At 39.9% G+C, this 16,400-nt stretch overlaps 1 protein-coding gene across 1 annotated transcript in view; it reads right to left on the bottom strand.

Moving 5' to 3' along the window:
- The window catches only part of tenm2a (teneurin transmembrane protein 2a), a 206,682-nt gene that overhangs the window by 16,416 nt on the left and 173,866 nt on the right, over window positions 1-16,400 (bottom strand). The window contains exons 7-13 of the mRNA XM_060885595.1: window positions 15,774-15,979; window positions 15,222-15,417; window positions 13,147-13,248; window positions 9,063-9,257; window positions 7,548-7,748; window positions 5,896-6,081; window positions 737-883 (exon numbers count right to left, since the gene is read on the bottom strand). Coding sequence (XP_060741578.1) covers window positions 737-883; window positions 5,896-6,081; window positions 7,548-7,748; window positions 9,063-9,257; window positions 13,147-13,248; window positions 15,222-15,417; window positions 15,774-15,979 — 1,233 coding nt within the window. The remainder of the gene's footprint in view (window positions 1-736; window positions 884-5,895; window positions 6,082-7,547; window positions 7,749-9,062; window positions 9,258-13,146; window positions 13,249-15,221; window positions 15,418-15,773; window positions 15,980-16,400) is intronic.

The raw sequence follows: 16,400 nt of genomic DNA, 5'->3' as shown, positions 1-16,400 counted from the left end.
GGTGTATAGTTTCACGAATATGGTAGATATCTTCATTGTTGTGTCAGAATCTGCTGTCTTGGCATTGCTGAGCTGCATGGGATTGGGGGTTGAATATGTTGCTGGATGTGAAAAGGAGCATGCTTGCTTCTCCCCAGGAGCGGTTTATTAAGATTAATTGCAAAGTCAATGGGAAAGTGCAAAGACAGGTGACTGTCTCTATAGGCTACTTCAGTGACTACTTCTAAGACCTTGGTTTAAAATGATGATGAGAGCTGGGTTGTCCCACCACCTGCAGCCAATGTAGTGAACTCCAAGGTGAACTCTGCCATTGTGTACTGTCTCTGCTTGCAAGTTAATAGTTGCTCACCTGCCTCATTGCCCTTGGGTGATGATTGAAAACATTGTGAAATAAGTTAACTAAACAATCCTATGTGCTGTGACAGCTTGCTATGAATCTGTGTAAGCCCCTGCTTCCATTCTTGGAAGACAAATGGATGTGAGCAACACAAGCTATTATGCTAGCTTAGAATGATGGTAGTGTAATTCGACTACTGACTGAAGAGGCAAAGATGCCACACACACATCTGCCATCATCCACAAATGTCTAATTCCAGTATTACTGCTTACAGTTTTGTTTATAAATTGGAGAAGCAATTTATTTATTTTTAATAGAGTATTTACTATATTTCTGTAAACCATATTTTTTTATATATTTTTGTAATAGTGAATTCTGGCTTGTTTGGTGCTGTCTGACCTCCTTCGTTGTCTTTGTTGTCTGCGCAAGAGGTTTCCATAGCGACATTGCACCCTGTGCCCCTCCAACCTGTCTTGCACTCACAGTGCCAGCTGTTCTGTCCCATGGTGCACTGCCCGTTGCCATTGCACAGGTTAGGACATCCATCTGCAAAAAAGGTAGAGCACAGGGAAAAGGAGAGAGGGAGGGACAAGGGGGTACAGTTGTAGTAAGAGGAAAATAAGACACTAAATGTTAAAAAATGTAAGGTCGGGTCACTGGCTGACATTCTATAGTGCCTAAGGACATGCAGTACCATGCACACTCACACACATGCAATGTAGACATAAATACACTTGCAGCACTCCCTTGAGGTCTTGTTGATTTGGGAATATTTGATAAGAGCACGTATAGGAGCTCCCAGTGGGTTAATTTGGGGGAGATGATTTGATTCCTGTGGCTTGCACACAGCTCTCCATGTGCGAATGTGATTAGGAGAAGCTAGAGACAGATCAGATCAGATTAGAAGACTTGTGTGTATCTAGGTGAAAGTGTGTGCATGGTAGTAGGCAGATTTAGCAAGAGAGATGAGTGGAAGTGAGGTGACAGAGTAGGTGAGAGCCTTGGGTTATGTGATGAGCTACATGTAAGAGTGGGAATAAATCTGTGTGAGTGATTTTGACAAATGTATGCCAGAGGCTGAGATATGCCTTAGAATTAAGTTTAGAGTTCCTACTTAGTAACTTCATAAATCATTTATACTATAGTGAGAAGAGATGCATATTTTTTTGAGAGTTTCTAAATAGCTAAAACAAGTTATGTTTGAGTGTTTGTAAGAGTGAGAAATAAAAAAAAGTAAAAAAAAAAAAAAAAAAAAAAAAGAGAAATAGGCAAGAATTTTTCTTATTTTCTGACACAGTTGTTTGATATGAGGTCACTGTATGTATTTGTGGATACTTTGGGGAGAGATTGTGTATATATCTGACAGTACACCATCCCTTGAAAAGGGTAAACTCCACATTCCTGCTGCTTTACCAGGACATAATTAAACCCTGTTTATGGCCTGTCATTTTTTCATAATCTGGCACTTTTGTAATTAAAACATGAAATATTTTGCCCAACATTGACAAGATTTATACCTGGAATGATGTATTACCAATAATATTCTAATATACAACAAAAATTTCAGCATGGAGGAAACCGATGCTCAGTTTTTATTACTGTAAGAGGATTATCACATATGTCAGTGTGAGCTCAGCCATGCTTAGGCTAAAAGCCCAAAGATTAACCTTAAACTGTTAACACCTTAGCATGTCGGTGATTTCACTGCTGGTCACCATGCAGATATGGCCTTCTGGAATGGGCCAGTATCTTTTATCATATGGTCATTAGTTGTGCCTAATTTGGCACAGGTGACATTTTACTAGATTTGTGGTAAGGGAGATTGTTATGGGCAAAAGAGCATGAAAAACCTTGAATGCACTAAAGCCCATTTACCATTCATGAATCAAATGCAATGCGGCTTTAATTAATACAGTTTTCGACATCTGTGGTCCTTGAGATGCCACATTAACAGCTCACTATGCATTGATTGTCACACAATATTGAGTTGAGAGAAAAGTCACTTAGAAATGATTGCTTTTTAAATTAAGTTGCCATTTTAGACAGCCAAATACTTACGAAGCACCAAGACAGCAGAATCTATAGTGGCCATTGATCTTTTTCCTTGGGCAGGACTGAGCACTGCCCCTCTTTTATGCCAAAGGCCAGTCAATTCTCCCCATAGTGCCTAGAATAAAGTGGGGCTTCACAAAGTATTAAGACACCAAGCTAAAGTAATGTGATTGGACATCATTGTAATCCCTTGAAAAAGGAGGTGAAATTGCCTTGGGTTATGGGTCAGTAGACATTCTCAGAGAAGGAGAGATGAAGGTGGAGGGAAGGCAGAGAAAATCCCTGTATGTATTTAGAAGCCAGGTAGACTAAGGTGGCGAAGGGAAAGAGAGAGAGAAAGAAAGAAAGAAAGAAAGAAAGAAAGAAAGAAAGAAAGAAAGAAAGACAGACATACATAAAGGTCTGAGAGTGTGACAGTGAAAGAAACAGACCGGGAGGGAAAACCTGCTCTCCATCACATTCAACAATCTTCTTGTGTGCAGCTCTATCCCCTTTAAAGGTCATAAAACTAAAGGTTAGATTCATAAATCCTTGAAACTATCCTTAGGATGGGACTGATAAAAATCAAATAGTAAGAGAACCTATAAAATACCCTCCACTAGAACTGGCCTCACGGATGTACTACTACAAAGTCAAATTTCTCCCTAAACTTCTCATAGATAGACAATACTAGAAGGTTAGCTCATACGTATGAGGAAATGTAGATCTGTCTGTAAGAGCTGTCTGAATGTATTAACACAGACATGAAACACTTCAAGTACAGCCAAATAAACAGCTAAGTAACAGCACACTGTAAATTGTAAATGATATTTTTCTTGTTCAATTGTCTTATGCATGTCAAAATGTAAATCTAATTCCCAAGCTTTGATTAAACATTGGTGGACAAATTGAGAAATGCACATTTGTCTTGCATGCCTCTTCAGCCCCAGTGAGCATGGCTTACACATGTGGTCCAATCATGCATTTGATCAAGTGTAAACCACGTTCTCCTGGAGTGCACCAGCATGTAAAGTCAATGTGAACATGAACAAGTTACTGCAAAAAAGTCTATTCCTTTAATTAACTTTTCATTAGGGATGCGCTTTTATTTCAATCTATTACAATTAAATGGTAATGCATGATATTTTGGAAGAATATACCAGGAAGAATTCAGCACTGGGTTTTCTTTGTCTAATTTAAATATTAAAAGCCCCACTGATGCATCCTAATGGGGTGATTACTAAAGGTCCATCTCACACCCCAGAGTTGCTTCTTATACTCTGTTGGAGTGCAGCACTCTCCATTCCCTCTATTAGTAACTGCTGAGACAAAGTCATTACAATGTCTTGTTATGGCCCTATGCCCTGCAAGCAAAAATATTGGAGAAAAATTCTGCACCATCTCCCTGCCCTCAAAACTCTGCACCAGTGGCTCATGAAATTCAACAATTACCTCAGGATCTTTGCTTTCCCTGGTGCCTTTAACCTCAGCTATAGTCCACCAATTCCAGCCTTTGCAAATCTGTGGCACATGTGCTAGCGCCACCTTGGATTGTTTTCTCTAATTCAGCTGTTTTTGTGTGAGCTCTACTCTGTAGGTCAAATAGGAAAATAGGAAAGGGTAGACTGTCCTCCCTATTTTTTTTTTTTTATATATAAAAAAACACTATAGCAGGTTCACACTGCTAAGAGTTGACTGAACTTGAAAAGACACATCATCTTTGATTTCTATTACTCTGCCAGAGGTGAACTGTCAGTGACCGCTGAGTCCTTTCCTTGCACTTTGTCTTTTGATGAGTACCATGGAGAGACAAATATGACTCCTGGAAACCTGGAAACACGAATGGGAAGGTTGAAACTGTATTCAGTGGGCTTACACTATCATTGTCGATGTACCGGACTACTGGAAAGTCACCAGTGATTATTTGAGAGGGATCTGAAGCTTCTATTGAATAAAAGCTTAAATCCATAGGCATTAGGAAATCTCACACATCACAGAAAGACAGAGAATGATCTGAGGCTTTATAAACTTTGTTAGAATAAACTGGTACAAGAAAACACGGACGTGAAGAAACACACACACCTGCTCTACACAGCTAGGCGCTCTACTGTACTGTACACCACCAAAATCTAGTCTACAGGACACACTGTGAGAAGCACGCAGTCTCTACACAGCCAAGCTGTCAGGAGAAGTGCTTGCGGCCAGTGCTACGGTGCAGCGAGCACTAGGACATAGTGCGGGCGAGGTACAATACCTTCTTTAGTTTCATCCCAATAGTCTGCAATAGAGAGAGCACGCAAAGAGGGGGGAACAAGAGGGCGAAGTGAGAGGCAGGAGACATGCATACATGCAGTTATTTTGGAATATATGAGAGATTTCTGTAGCAATGCCACTTGGCTTAAAAAAAGGGTTTTAAAGGACTAGCCAGACAAGCTCTCATTAAAACTGTATGGGGGAATGAACTAAAATCAAGAGATGTTCAGACAGGTAAGTCTTCATTTGAGACATTTGTGTCATCCCCGAGTGACAGACTCTCTCTCTATGGCTCAAACATGTATGCACACATACACACTTACATACAAACGTACACTCACACTGAGACTTCTAGACACTGACAGAAAGACATGCTCATGCTCAAAGATGTCTTATGTCTCTTTTCATGAGAGAGAAGTCAGAGGCAAGCTAAAGGTGTGATTGTTTTCAGGAGAAGACATCTGGAGCTTTCACTTCACTGGTCTGTTATGTGACTCAACACACCTGTCTGTATGCCATGTAAAAGCAAATTTTTCTCTCAAACAAAACACAGTTTGAAAGCTTCCCAATTCCTCCAATCCAATTTTAAAGCTTCCCAATTCTTCTATTTCTAAGTCCAAACTTTCAAATAGACTTGATGAAATACTCTAGAACGTACAACGGCATACTCTGGATTGTGTCTCCTTTTTGACATTAAAATGACTTAAAGCAAACTTCCCTCAACATATTATATCTTCCTCTTTAAAACCCTCTATACTTTTTATGCTGGTTTTCTGTGTAAGTTTCAAATTGGATGGTGTAATTGGGCTTTTTTAATGTATTATTCCTTTTCATTTTATTTAAATACTATTCCTACATATTTCTACTACGGTTTTCATTATGTTTAAAAGAAAGTGAAAGACTCAACAGTTTCACTTCTTCTCCAGCCTTTCCTATCAATCAGAAACCCAGTGTACCACTTTAAACCAGTGGATCTCAGTCTGAGATCTAAGGTAACCATTTCTGTTTTCCATGCTCTGGCAGCCCTTATCCAGACCACAAGGGGCTTGTTATTGAGATGATAAGCTGCTTCAGACAAGTGCAAAGACTGGAGTTTTTATGTCTACCAAAACCATGTTCTAGCTGATTATGGTGTTTCTTTAGTACTAAAGAAGGGCCTTGTCCCTCCCAATGCTCTGTTGCTTTGAATGAATGAGACAAGACAAGCAAAGTATCAAATGAGAGTGGATGCGTGTGTATAAATGGACAGAGGGAAGCTTTATAAATATACTTACCGATGGTGCAGTGCTCTCCATTCCATCCCTGGTGACACTCGCACTTGCCGTCCTTGCAGGTGCCATGTTTTACACACAGGGGACTGCACACACGCTGATCACATGCCTCCCCTGTCCAGCCCTCTTCACAGCGGCATGAGCCACCCATACACACACCGTGAGTCCCGCAGTCCACTGAGCACACCTCTGTAGACACAGAAGACATTATTATTATAAATAAAATAATTTAAACAGCCACATTTAAAAACTAAATGAACTAAAACTTTCAGCTCATCATCAGATGATCTCTTGTTCCTGTGTCAGTAGTAGTAGTAGTTTAGTTTCAACTGCTACTATCAGGCCTCTCAGTGTTTACAAATGAAATACTAACAACCTTTATTTTTCATACTTTTTTGAAAGGAGGCATTCAGTATTCAAAATATCTCAACAATTTGATGACATACTATACCCATACATTCATACATGACAGTTACCCCTCAGACTGGGCATTTCAACATCTGTGCAACATCCCACACGGCTACATCATAGGTCCCCAATTTTGTAAATTAAATACACTGCCCAAAGTAGAATTAAGTAGTAGAATTAACAAACAGATTTGCTTTAATTAGTATACAGCTCTCTCTCACTCTCTCACTCATATTCTACCGTTTATCCGAACTACCTCGGGTCACGGGGAGCCTGTGCCTATCTCAGGCGTCATCGGGCATCAAGGCAGGATACACCCTGGATGGAGTGCCAACCCATCGCAGGGCACACACACACACTCATTCACTCACACAATCACACACTACGGACAATTTTCCAGAGATGCCAATCAACCTACCATGCATGTCTTTGGACCGGGGGAGGAAACCAGAGTACCCCGAGGAAACCCCCGAGGCACGGGGAGAACATGTAAAATCCACACACACAAGGCAGAGGCGGGAATCGACCCCCCAACCCTGGAGGTGTGAGGCGAACGTGCTAACCACTAAGCCACCGTGCCCCCCTAGTATACAGCTCTCTCTATATAAATATGTCTTTAGCATCAAATGCTTACAAGATGATCAGCTTCTAGTTTGTTCACATTATCCAGTACAAGCTTGACCTACCAGTATCTAACCTACCCTTTAAATCGGCTCTTAATTCAAGTTAACTCTTCGTTGGTTAACTGTACGCTGATTCAAGAATTTAAAGATGATTCTGCTATTAATTACGAATTCTCTACCTAAGTGAACTGAATATAATATACACTGTATGCTTCCAGAAGATCAACAGGTAGGGCATAAGAAATCTGTAGAACATTCTAGAAAAGAAAAGGGGGCATTCAGATTTTAGTTACCTCTGAAATCCTCTCCCTGCAAATCTGCCTGCTTTCACTTCTCTTATCAATTTTAAAAAGCAAATGCATTATTCTTCCAACACATTGTTTTTATATTTCGCTGTGTTACATTTGCTGCTTGAAGCACACTGTAGGCATCATTAAAAAAGTGCTAAGTGCTATCACTATTCACGTCTACAACCCTAACACTGAGAGAACCTAAATTTTGAGATATAGTGTGTAAGCCTAGTAAGAAAAAACAAACAAAAAAAAAACATCATGGGCTTGCTTATATATTATTAACATCTTATTTTAATACAAAAAACTGCAAAAGCAGTGAGCTGGTACTGACCAATGGAGCAGTCTGGGCCCATCCAGTTAGAGTCACAGCTACACAGGCCCGTGTCAGGAATGAAGGCACCATGACCATGACACTGATCAGGGCACTGGGCTCTGGGCAGCTCACAGTGTGTTCCTCCCCATCCTGGTTTACAGTGGCACTCACCACTCACACAGATTCCATTACCAGAGCAGGAAGGGTCCAGACAGTCCACTACACATAAAACACCACACAGTACTAATGTTATAAAAGAGAATGGCACATTAGATTGGCTCAACATTAAAAGATTATTGATTTAGAAAAAAAAAACTATAAATGAGTCATGACCTGTATGCAGTAAGTAAAATACTAATATGCAAGACGTAGCGAGTGGACTTGAGTCTGGAGGGTTTGTGACAATAACACATATACACAAAGACACACACAACCTTTCATCTGAGCATAAAAAAATCAATATCCTTCACATTGTAGGTCAGTGAATGAGCCTTTCCTCTCAAATACTTTTTCATCTCCCCCACTTTCCTTCCACAATCTCCTTCTCTAGTTCTTTGAATGGTCTAGCCTGCTCATTGCCCACTACCTTGTGCTGTTCAACAGAAACTGACACGGACTGCTAAGTTGCCAAGGTGATCAGACTGCTTAAATAGAGTGAAATCTATTTGACAATTTAGCTGTCCTTCGCCCCCAGTTAGGTTGGATCACCTCCTGTCTGTACGACACCATGTCACCCTTCACTTTCATACCACAAAGTCATTTGCAGAAGGCTGTTCTTTTTAGGCTGCAGAAATGGTGCATCACATTTATTGATTTTTTTGCTTCTGCCACTCTAGATAAATTGTCTGAGCAACTATATTGTGATGAAAATCTGACATGAGGGAAGAAAGAGAGAGAAAAATGTGCTGTAAAAAAGGAATAAGTGCCAACCTTGTACTAGAAACAAACTCCAGCTCTTTTCATTGCTGATGTGCTCTCTCTGTCTCTTAGATGATGCGACTGCCCTATTCTCAACCCATTATTTCCTCTTATCTTCATCTATTTTTGTATGTAAGCCTCTCTGGCACAATTTCCTTGTCAAACATACAACTCCTTGCTCTTCTGCTCATCTCTCAGCTATCCATTCAGTAAAAATCATTCTCATGAGAATTTCATTTTTTAAATGAATAGGGTTTTCTGACCAAACGAAGTGGCGCACTTATAGAATATCTAAAATAATCATTGATGCCTTGGAGCTATTTTGTGGTTAATGGTCCAGGTGTTCTTATAAACCGTTTTTAATGGCATAAACATGCATGCCAATCAACACAAAAATGCTTGTGGGAGGACTAAATTAATGTTAAGAGTCATGATTTATGAACACCAATAAAAAAATTAAAAGCTTAATTTCCTGGGAATTTGTACCATAGTGAAAACTTGTACTACTTAAGAAAACATGCGTGCACACACAAACACACACACACACACACACACACACACACACACACACACACACACACACACACACACACACACACACACACACACACACACCTTCAGCACAGTTCTCTCCCTTGTAACCCAGTGAACAGACACAGGTGCCTTCCTTGCAGGTTCCATGGCCACCACACTGAGGATCAATGCACTGATTTACAGGAATGTCACACTCTGGTCCCTTCCATCCACTGTAGCAAGTACATGAGCCTTTTTCATACTGTCCGTTACCACTGCAAAGCACTGGACATGCAGCTGTGAGAGAGACAGAGACAGTGAGAGAGACAGAGACAGTGAGAGAGAGAGAGAGAGAGAGAGAGAGAGAGAGAGAGAGAGAGAGAGAGAGAGAGAGAGAGAGAGAGAGAGAGAGAGTTTACAACAGTTTACAAAGAGCTCATAGACTCTATTGATGACAGGTGGAGACAAAGACTTGATCCCCTGGAAACAGAGGATATAAGGAACAAAGAAATCATGGACATGTACAGCCATACATGACTGCAGCAGAACAGCAGGGAACCATTCTGACACACATTTTTATGGACCTGTTTATGATTGTGGCACAGATTTATTTTAATTTATTCATCTTCATAATTATCTTTATAGTAACTTTATAGTATCTTTACATGATCCCAATAAGGGTCACAGCAGATCCCAGGAGCTGTGAGTGTGAGGTGGCAATTCACTTTGCAGGCCACACCAGCCCATTATTCACCCTCCTCCACACACTTACTGCATTCACACCCCGGGACAGTTTAGCATAGCCAATTCACCTAGCAGCATGCCTTTGGAAGGAAGCTGGTGTACCCTGAGAACATGTACAGAAACTCTGCACAGACAGTAAATGTGGACCCTTTAGCTGTTCTGCCTTTATTTTAATTTCTCCTCTTAAATTATTAAGCACAACAGGCAAAAATGTACAACCATAATTACTTACTGGCACCACTGGGGCTTTCTTCCTGCTGAACTTTTCACCCATACAACAAAAACAGTACAATGTGCCATAATAAGAAAGACGTTTTATATCATTTTATTACATTTTTACAAACCTGTGCAATTTAATTCAGCTGACATTATTTATACATGTTTGTAAATGAATGAGGTTTATATAAAATACAATTAATTGAAGATAGCAGACTGTTAGGCTTATAATGATATGAACTGCAGAATACTAACTATATAAACTAGAATCAAGCACAAATCCACTTGAAACACAAACTAAAATGCACAAATAAATAAATAAATAAATAAATAGGACTTTACTTTACAGACACAACTTTTGTCATGAAGTCAGCCCTGGAGCATGTGCTATGGCAGTGCATGATGGCCCCAGAACACACAGAACAGCTTTTGTGTTTTGTCTTTACGTCCCGTCATGGTTTGTTTATACAGTCACATGTTTTATTTTACATCATGGGAAGGTAAATGTTGATTGTTCTGAATCACTCCTTCCCTCTGAGCGATATGTCCCTTTATCATTCTCACATGTTCTCACTTTGTTCCTGATTAATTCATGTATTTTAACCAGATTCGTTGTCAGTTTTTCTGTCGTCTGATTTCTTTTTGTTCCCTAGTTCTGTGTTTCCTGGTTATGCCTCATGCTCCTGTTTCCTGTTCATGATTCCTGATCATGTATTACACCCAGTTTATTTCTGCCTGTGTGTTTTGACCTGCTCTATCGACGTATGGAAATGCCCAAATAAAACACACGTGGAATACATTTGCTTATGTCCTGCCATCTTGCCGCATGCCAAGGCTTTGAGAACAATGGGTTTGAAGAAACATAAATAATGTTTACTCTATAATCTATGAAATCTGAATAATCTCTTGTTAAAAGACAAAATGTAATAATGCAATATGAAGCACACTGCTTTTGTGTGTGGATGACTATAATTGGTTGGGACTTGTGAATAGTGTGTATGTAAGCGAATACGAGTCTCTCACTATGTGTGTCAGTGTGTGCTCATTAATGAGATGTGATGGATGAGTGTAGGGATGGGAGAACAGATGTGCTCATTGGTTTTTGTCTCATTTATAAATCTGCAACCATAAAGAGTGAACTCTTTCATCTCAAACACCCCTGATGACAAAACACACACACACACACACACACACACACACAAAATGCACAGTGCAATAGTCCACCAGCCTGTTACAAGCTGTGGTGTTGAGATGGTTGCCTCTGGTGATGCATTTGCAATTTACTTTAATGAATGCTGCTCAAACATGTCCCCCAGTGGCATTTGATAACAGCTGACTATGCGAGATTCACCATCAGCTATGTCCCCCATCTACCTTACCCTTAAACCCTTCCTTGATCTGTACATCTCTCACTGGTGTAATCTCAAACTTTATTCAAGATTTTGAGGTAAAAAAGGAATCTGATAGCATACAGTGTTTTCACAACACACACACACACACACACCCACACGCAAATCTCAAAGACGGAGTGGAAATCACAGAAATAGAGATGGATAGATGTGCAGCTGTGCAGTGAGAGGAGGAGGGAGGTCAGTCCTTAGAAAGGACAGGAGATGGCAGAAGGGTTAAGATGAAGAAAACTGTAATGAAACAAAATGTAATCTAACAGTGAGGTAACTAAACTATTAATCACAAGGCTCCCAGATGAACAATGGGAGATATTGGCTTGCATGAACTCACATCCATCATCACAATGCCTTAGAGATGCCTTCGCAAGCAACCATGCCCCTAACACACACACACACACACACACACACAGAAACACAAACCCAGAAAAAGATATGTTTTTATATGATTTTTACACTAGTTGAAATAGGACGTGTTTATTACTTTAAGTAGCTGGAGTCAGTACACCAACTTTGTGAATGCACAGCAGAAATATTCTAATAAGAGATACAGTCTTTTTACACACACACACACTCAGACACACACACACACACACACACTCACTGCTACTCAGAAAGTTCCAAAGGTTGCAGGGGCTGGCGCAGTGAGACAAATGCTCATCCATGGGACACGCAGTGAATTAAAAGTCTCTCAGGTCAGGGGCTAGATTAGACAGTAGTACACAGGGGCAATATTCTGGCACTTTTGGTAAAAGTAAATGCCAACCTTGGTTTATCTATGCAAGGCAGCCCCTAGATACATTTTATCTATTTGATGGATGTGGGCTATGCTATTAACCCCAACCCCTCCCCAGCTGATGTTCATGATAGTTCCAGTCATTGTTTACTGGCATTGTATGTTTATAGCTATGTTTGGTGTGAGGAAAGAATACACTATGGACTACACACCACTCCACCGTAGGACAGCACACACACACACAATTTAAATTTGTGTCTAAAATCCACCTACTAGCATGTTTTTGAGAGGCAGGAGGAAACCCACACAGAGGCAGGGAAGAGCATGCAAAACTCCACACAGACAGTAAACACAAGATTGGGATCAAACTGAGAAGCCTAGAGCTGTGAGGCTGCAGTGCTACCCACTGTACAACAAGGCTGGCTTTTTACCCCAGAACAAGGTAATTCGTAATCTCTAAGCTGTTGTTAACAGCTGTGTATAGATTTGCTCATTGAAGCAAAGTGTGCTCATTTTGCAGGTTTTTACGTCTCACTGTATCGTGTATCATTGTATCATGTATTCATAATCAGGAAATATATTTATAGGATTTTAGAGCCAGAACGAATAAAGAAAAAAAACTGAATGTCTGTTCTATGGACATGTAACTGCAGTTTGTTAAATGAAAGCCTTAAGAAAGAAAAAGATATACTGTATTAAGAAATTTATATGATAAGAGTGTTGAGAACCTCAAATAATAACATCCATGGAAGCAGCACAGCTCCCCTTAATTTCTTTATGCTGACTGTGTTTTAATATAGGAAATATTTCAGCATTTATTTATAGCTGAAACCAACGAAACACTTCTTTTTTGCTTTCATGATTATTAATGCTGTTATGCTTTATGTCTCATCCTCTTTTTCTCTTCATGTTTTCTCCTTTTCACTTTCTTGCTCTAGCCTCTCATAAAACCACTGAAAACACTATTTCTTCCTTGTTTCTTCTTTGACTCTAGCATGTACCAGGGGATTGGAAGCTTTCCCATGCCAGTCTCTGTATGTACACTTATGACAGAGGTCAGCACGTAAATTGGAAGGTCTCCTACCTTTCGAGCAGTCCATGCCATGGAAGCCGGGGAAGCAGTGACACACTCCTGACACACATTCGCCGTTTCCATGGCAATTCCTCGGGCACTCTTGCACTGAGTCTGTGAAAGGGAGGACACTTGTCTGAGAAATGGTGGTTATGACAGGAAAGACGACTGAAACCTCGAGAGGTGGGTGAAAGGAACCGCCAATTACACTTATCCTGTTCTTGTTCATCTTTCCAACTCTTCATCTTTACCTCATTCTTTATAATCCTAAAATAGATGAAAACTACTTTTAAGTTTCAAGGTCATATATGCGCAGCTCTGGCTGAGCTCTCATTGTTAAGTGAACATTCCTGAAAATTCACGACACTGATAATATTCCATCAGACTTCGATGAATCTTGGCGGAGTGGACTGAACAAAAAGAAGAGTCACGTGTGAGTGTATGCTGTAGGCCATGTACAATTATTTTGAAGTTAATTTGATGACTGATTTCTCTAGTGTGTCTCAAATGTCATTTTAAGCTACTGTCAGCATTTGTCTATGCACTTGTACCCCAAGGGTCAAATAAACAAAGGGGCCCAAAGCTGAAAATGAGATTGATTCCCCCCCCCCGCACTATCTCTCAGGGCCCTGCATCATTATTGTTACAACCAATTCAAACCTCAAAGCATTTAATTAGCCATGTTCAGCAGCACAACTGATGTTCATAATGTTAATTGGTGTGATATCACTTATTACAGTTATCTATTCATGTGTGAATAATATTTCTGTGTGTGCAAGGTGTGTGTCTCTCTCAAAGTTAAAAGGCTGTGAAGTATTTAATTTGTTTAAATGCTTGACATTATCTTGGAATTAATGATGAAAAAGGCATTACATGCATGTTCCTTATGCCAAGACTGCACTCGAAATAATATGAGCGATATGATCTGTTTGTTTAATGTTTTATTACACTGTGGTTTGAATGGCAGATGTGTAACTTGAGTGGATATTTTTTTCTGTAAGGAAGTGTTTTCTTTGCATTTTTGCTCTGTACCAGTCAGAGGTAAAGTTTTATTTACATTATGGACAGAAGGCTTTGTGTTAACCTGAAACTACAATTTGTTTGGCTTATTACCAATAACTGCTTCAATGTTAGTCAATGGAAGTACTTCTCAAACTGTTCGAAAGGGGGAAATAAATAAAACAAATAAATTCCATGATTTATTTAATGAACATAATAAGACTATTGGGCATGTTATTCAAATGTGTTCAATAATTTCCTGCCAATCTATTAGTGTTTTTGTCACATCCATGGATGACACAAACTCTGTTTCATCACAGCTCACATCCACCCTACAGCCATGGTCAACCATTCACCTTCCCAGCAAACATCTGCTCTTCCTCCTTCCCAGTCACCATCCTTCTAGTGGTTTGCAGCTGTGTTTAATTAGTATGTTGTGTTTAGCATGGTTTCATTTGTATTTCGGGAGTTAGTTGTTTAGACTGTTTGTGTCTGTGATGTCACAGAACTTTCTGATTAGGTTTGTGCCATAGCCAGTGTTTATCTGTTTAGCCAATCGACCATGCTATTTTGTTCTGAATTGTTCTAACCCAGGATTTGACATATTTTTGGATATTCCAATAAAGCAAACTGACCTGCATTTTCCACAAAATTAAATGGAACTATAAACAAATAAAATGTATGCCATTCTTTAATTGATAAATCATTTCCATTATACTGTGACATTATAAAAATAATACTCATGTGGCATGAGGTTATTAGACGATAATTCCATGCTTAAAATTGCTTCAACCCAAACAGCTGTGTTCTACACTGACCGTTGTATTGGAGATTCTTCAGCCTTTCCCTGTAGCCTTAAACCCCTGTGAGAAGGGTAGAAACATCAGAGAAGCAACAAGCCTCTATCTCTTTGCTTTTCCTCTACTACTCTTCAAACCACTCTCCACTCTCTAAATGGAAGTGGAAAACAAGCCTGAGTGAATTTATTGGCCAGTGAGAGATAAAGGCACTAAGAGGGAGTGACTGTGTGTGTGTGTGTGTTTGTGTGTGTGTTCATGAGTGGATGTGAGTCTGTGAGGCTGACTGACCTAATATAGCTGTGCTAAAGGACACAGACTCTTTCTCCTTGCCATCGTTGTAAAAGGCCAGGTGCCATGTGCCTGGATCCAGATACTGCACAAACACAGCTTCGTTCAGAACCACTGTCTGGATACTGCGTCGCTCTCGAGGAGACTCCACCACACTCCATTTCTCCTTCCCGTCTAAGCGCTCCATATAGTCATACTACAGCGAGCGAGAGAGAGAGAGAGAGGGTGAGAAAAAACAAAAAAGTTGGGAGATATAGCTCTATACCAGTGCCGTAAAGTGATAACTGATTATCTGATCTGACTAAATCCTTGAAACCTGTGTGTAATCTGACACAGACTACATTTAAAGAATCCCCTCGTCTTTATAAATGAGACACTATGGCTGGCTTTAGTGTGACCTACCTGAACACACACACACTCACTCACACACACACACACACCTCCTGTGTATCACCTATGTGAAATCTAATCCACATATACAGTCATTGAAAAAGCAAACAAAGAGGATGCTCACTGTTTTGACACTGCAGGAGGTACACGAAATAAAATTACCTGTGCGTGAGATGGGGGCAGGCCTTTGCGTATATACACCCCAAAAAGTGCATCTTTTCCCAGGGAAATGTTGAATTTGAGAAACTGGGGCTGGCTGAGATGAAGCAGGGATCTCCAGAACACACCTGGTGGCACCTCCTGGGTCACACGCCTGCCTACTTCCAGATTTCCAGTATCTATGCTGCTGTTTCGAAACGCACCAGGCCCTATGATAGACAGAAATATGGAATAAGTAACCTCTCTTTCCTTCCTTATGGGAGGAGAATAGAGAATAACAGACAATCACAAAGAAAGTGTTCTCTATATTTCTCTGAAATAATGCAATGTTAGTCTCAGATCTGATTCAAAATGGATGAAAAAAGAACTGCTTTCAACTGGATGCCTGGATCTTCACCTCAGCATACACAGAAAACAGAAAAGTACTGTAAGTGAACTGGATATTTGAAGAAAAAGAAAGGAATATGTTTATATTTTATTTAAAGTTTTTTTTTTTTTAAATTTAGTTCTGTTCTATTGTACAGAAATTCATCAAGTATGCAGTCTTTTTATACGGAGTTTCATCATTATAGAAGACAGAAACTCCAGTGCACCATGATATTACACATAGTGTCACATTAACTGATCCAC

Source organism: Tachysurus vachellii, chromosome 13, assembly GCF_030014155.1.
Source record: "Tachysurus vachellii isolate PV-2020 chromosome 13, HZAU_Pvac_v1, whole genome shotgun sequence".
NCBI lineage: Eukaryota > Metazoa > Chordata > Actinopteri > Siluriformes > Bagridae > Tachysurus > Tachysurus vachellii.
Note: the sequence above shows the minus strand (reverse complement) of the source record. Positions and strands in the feature narration are given on the sequence as shown.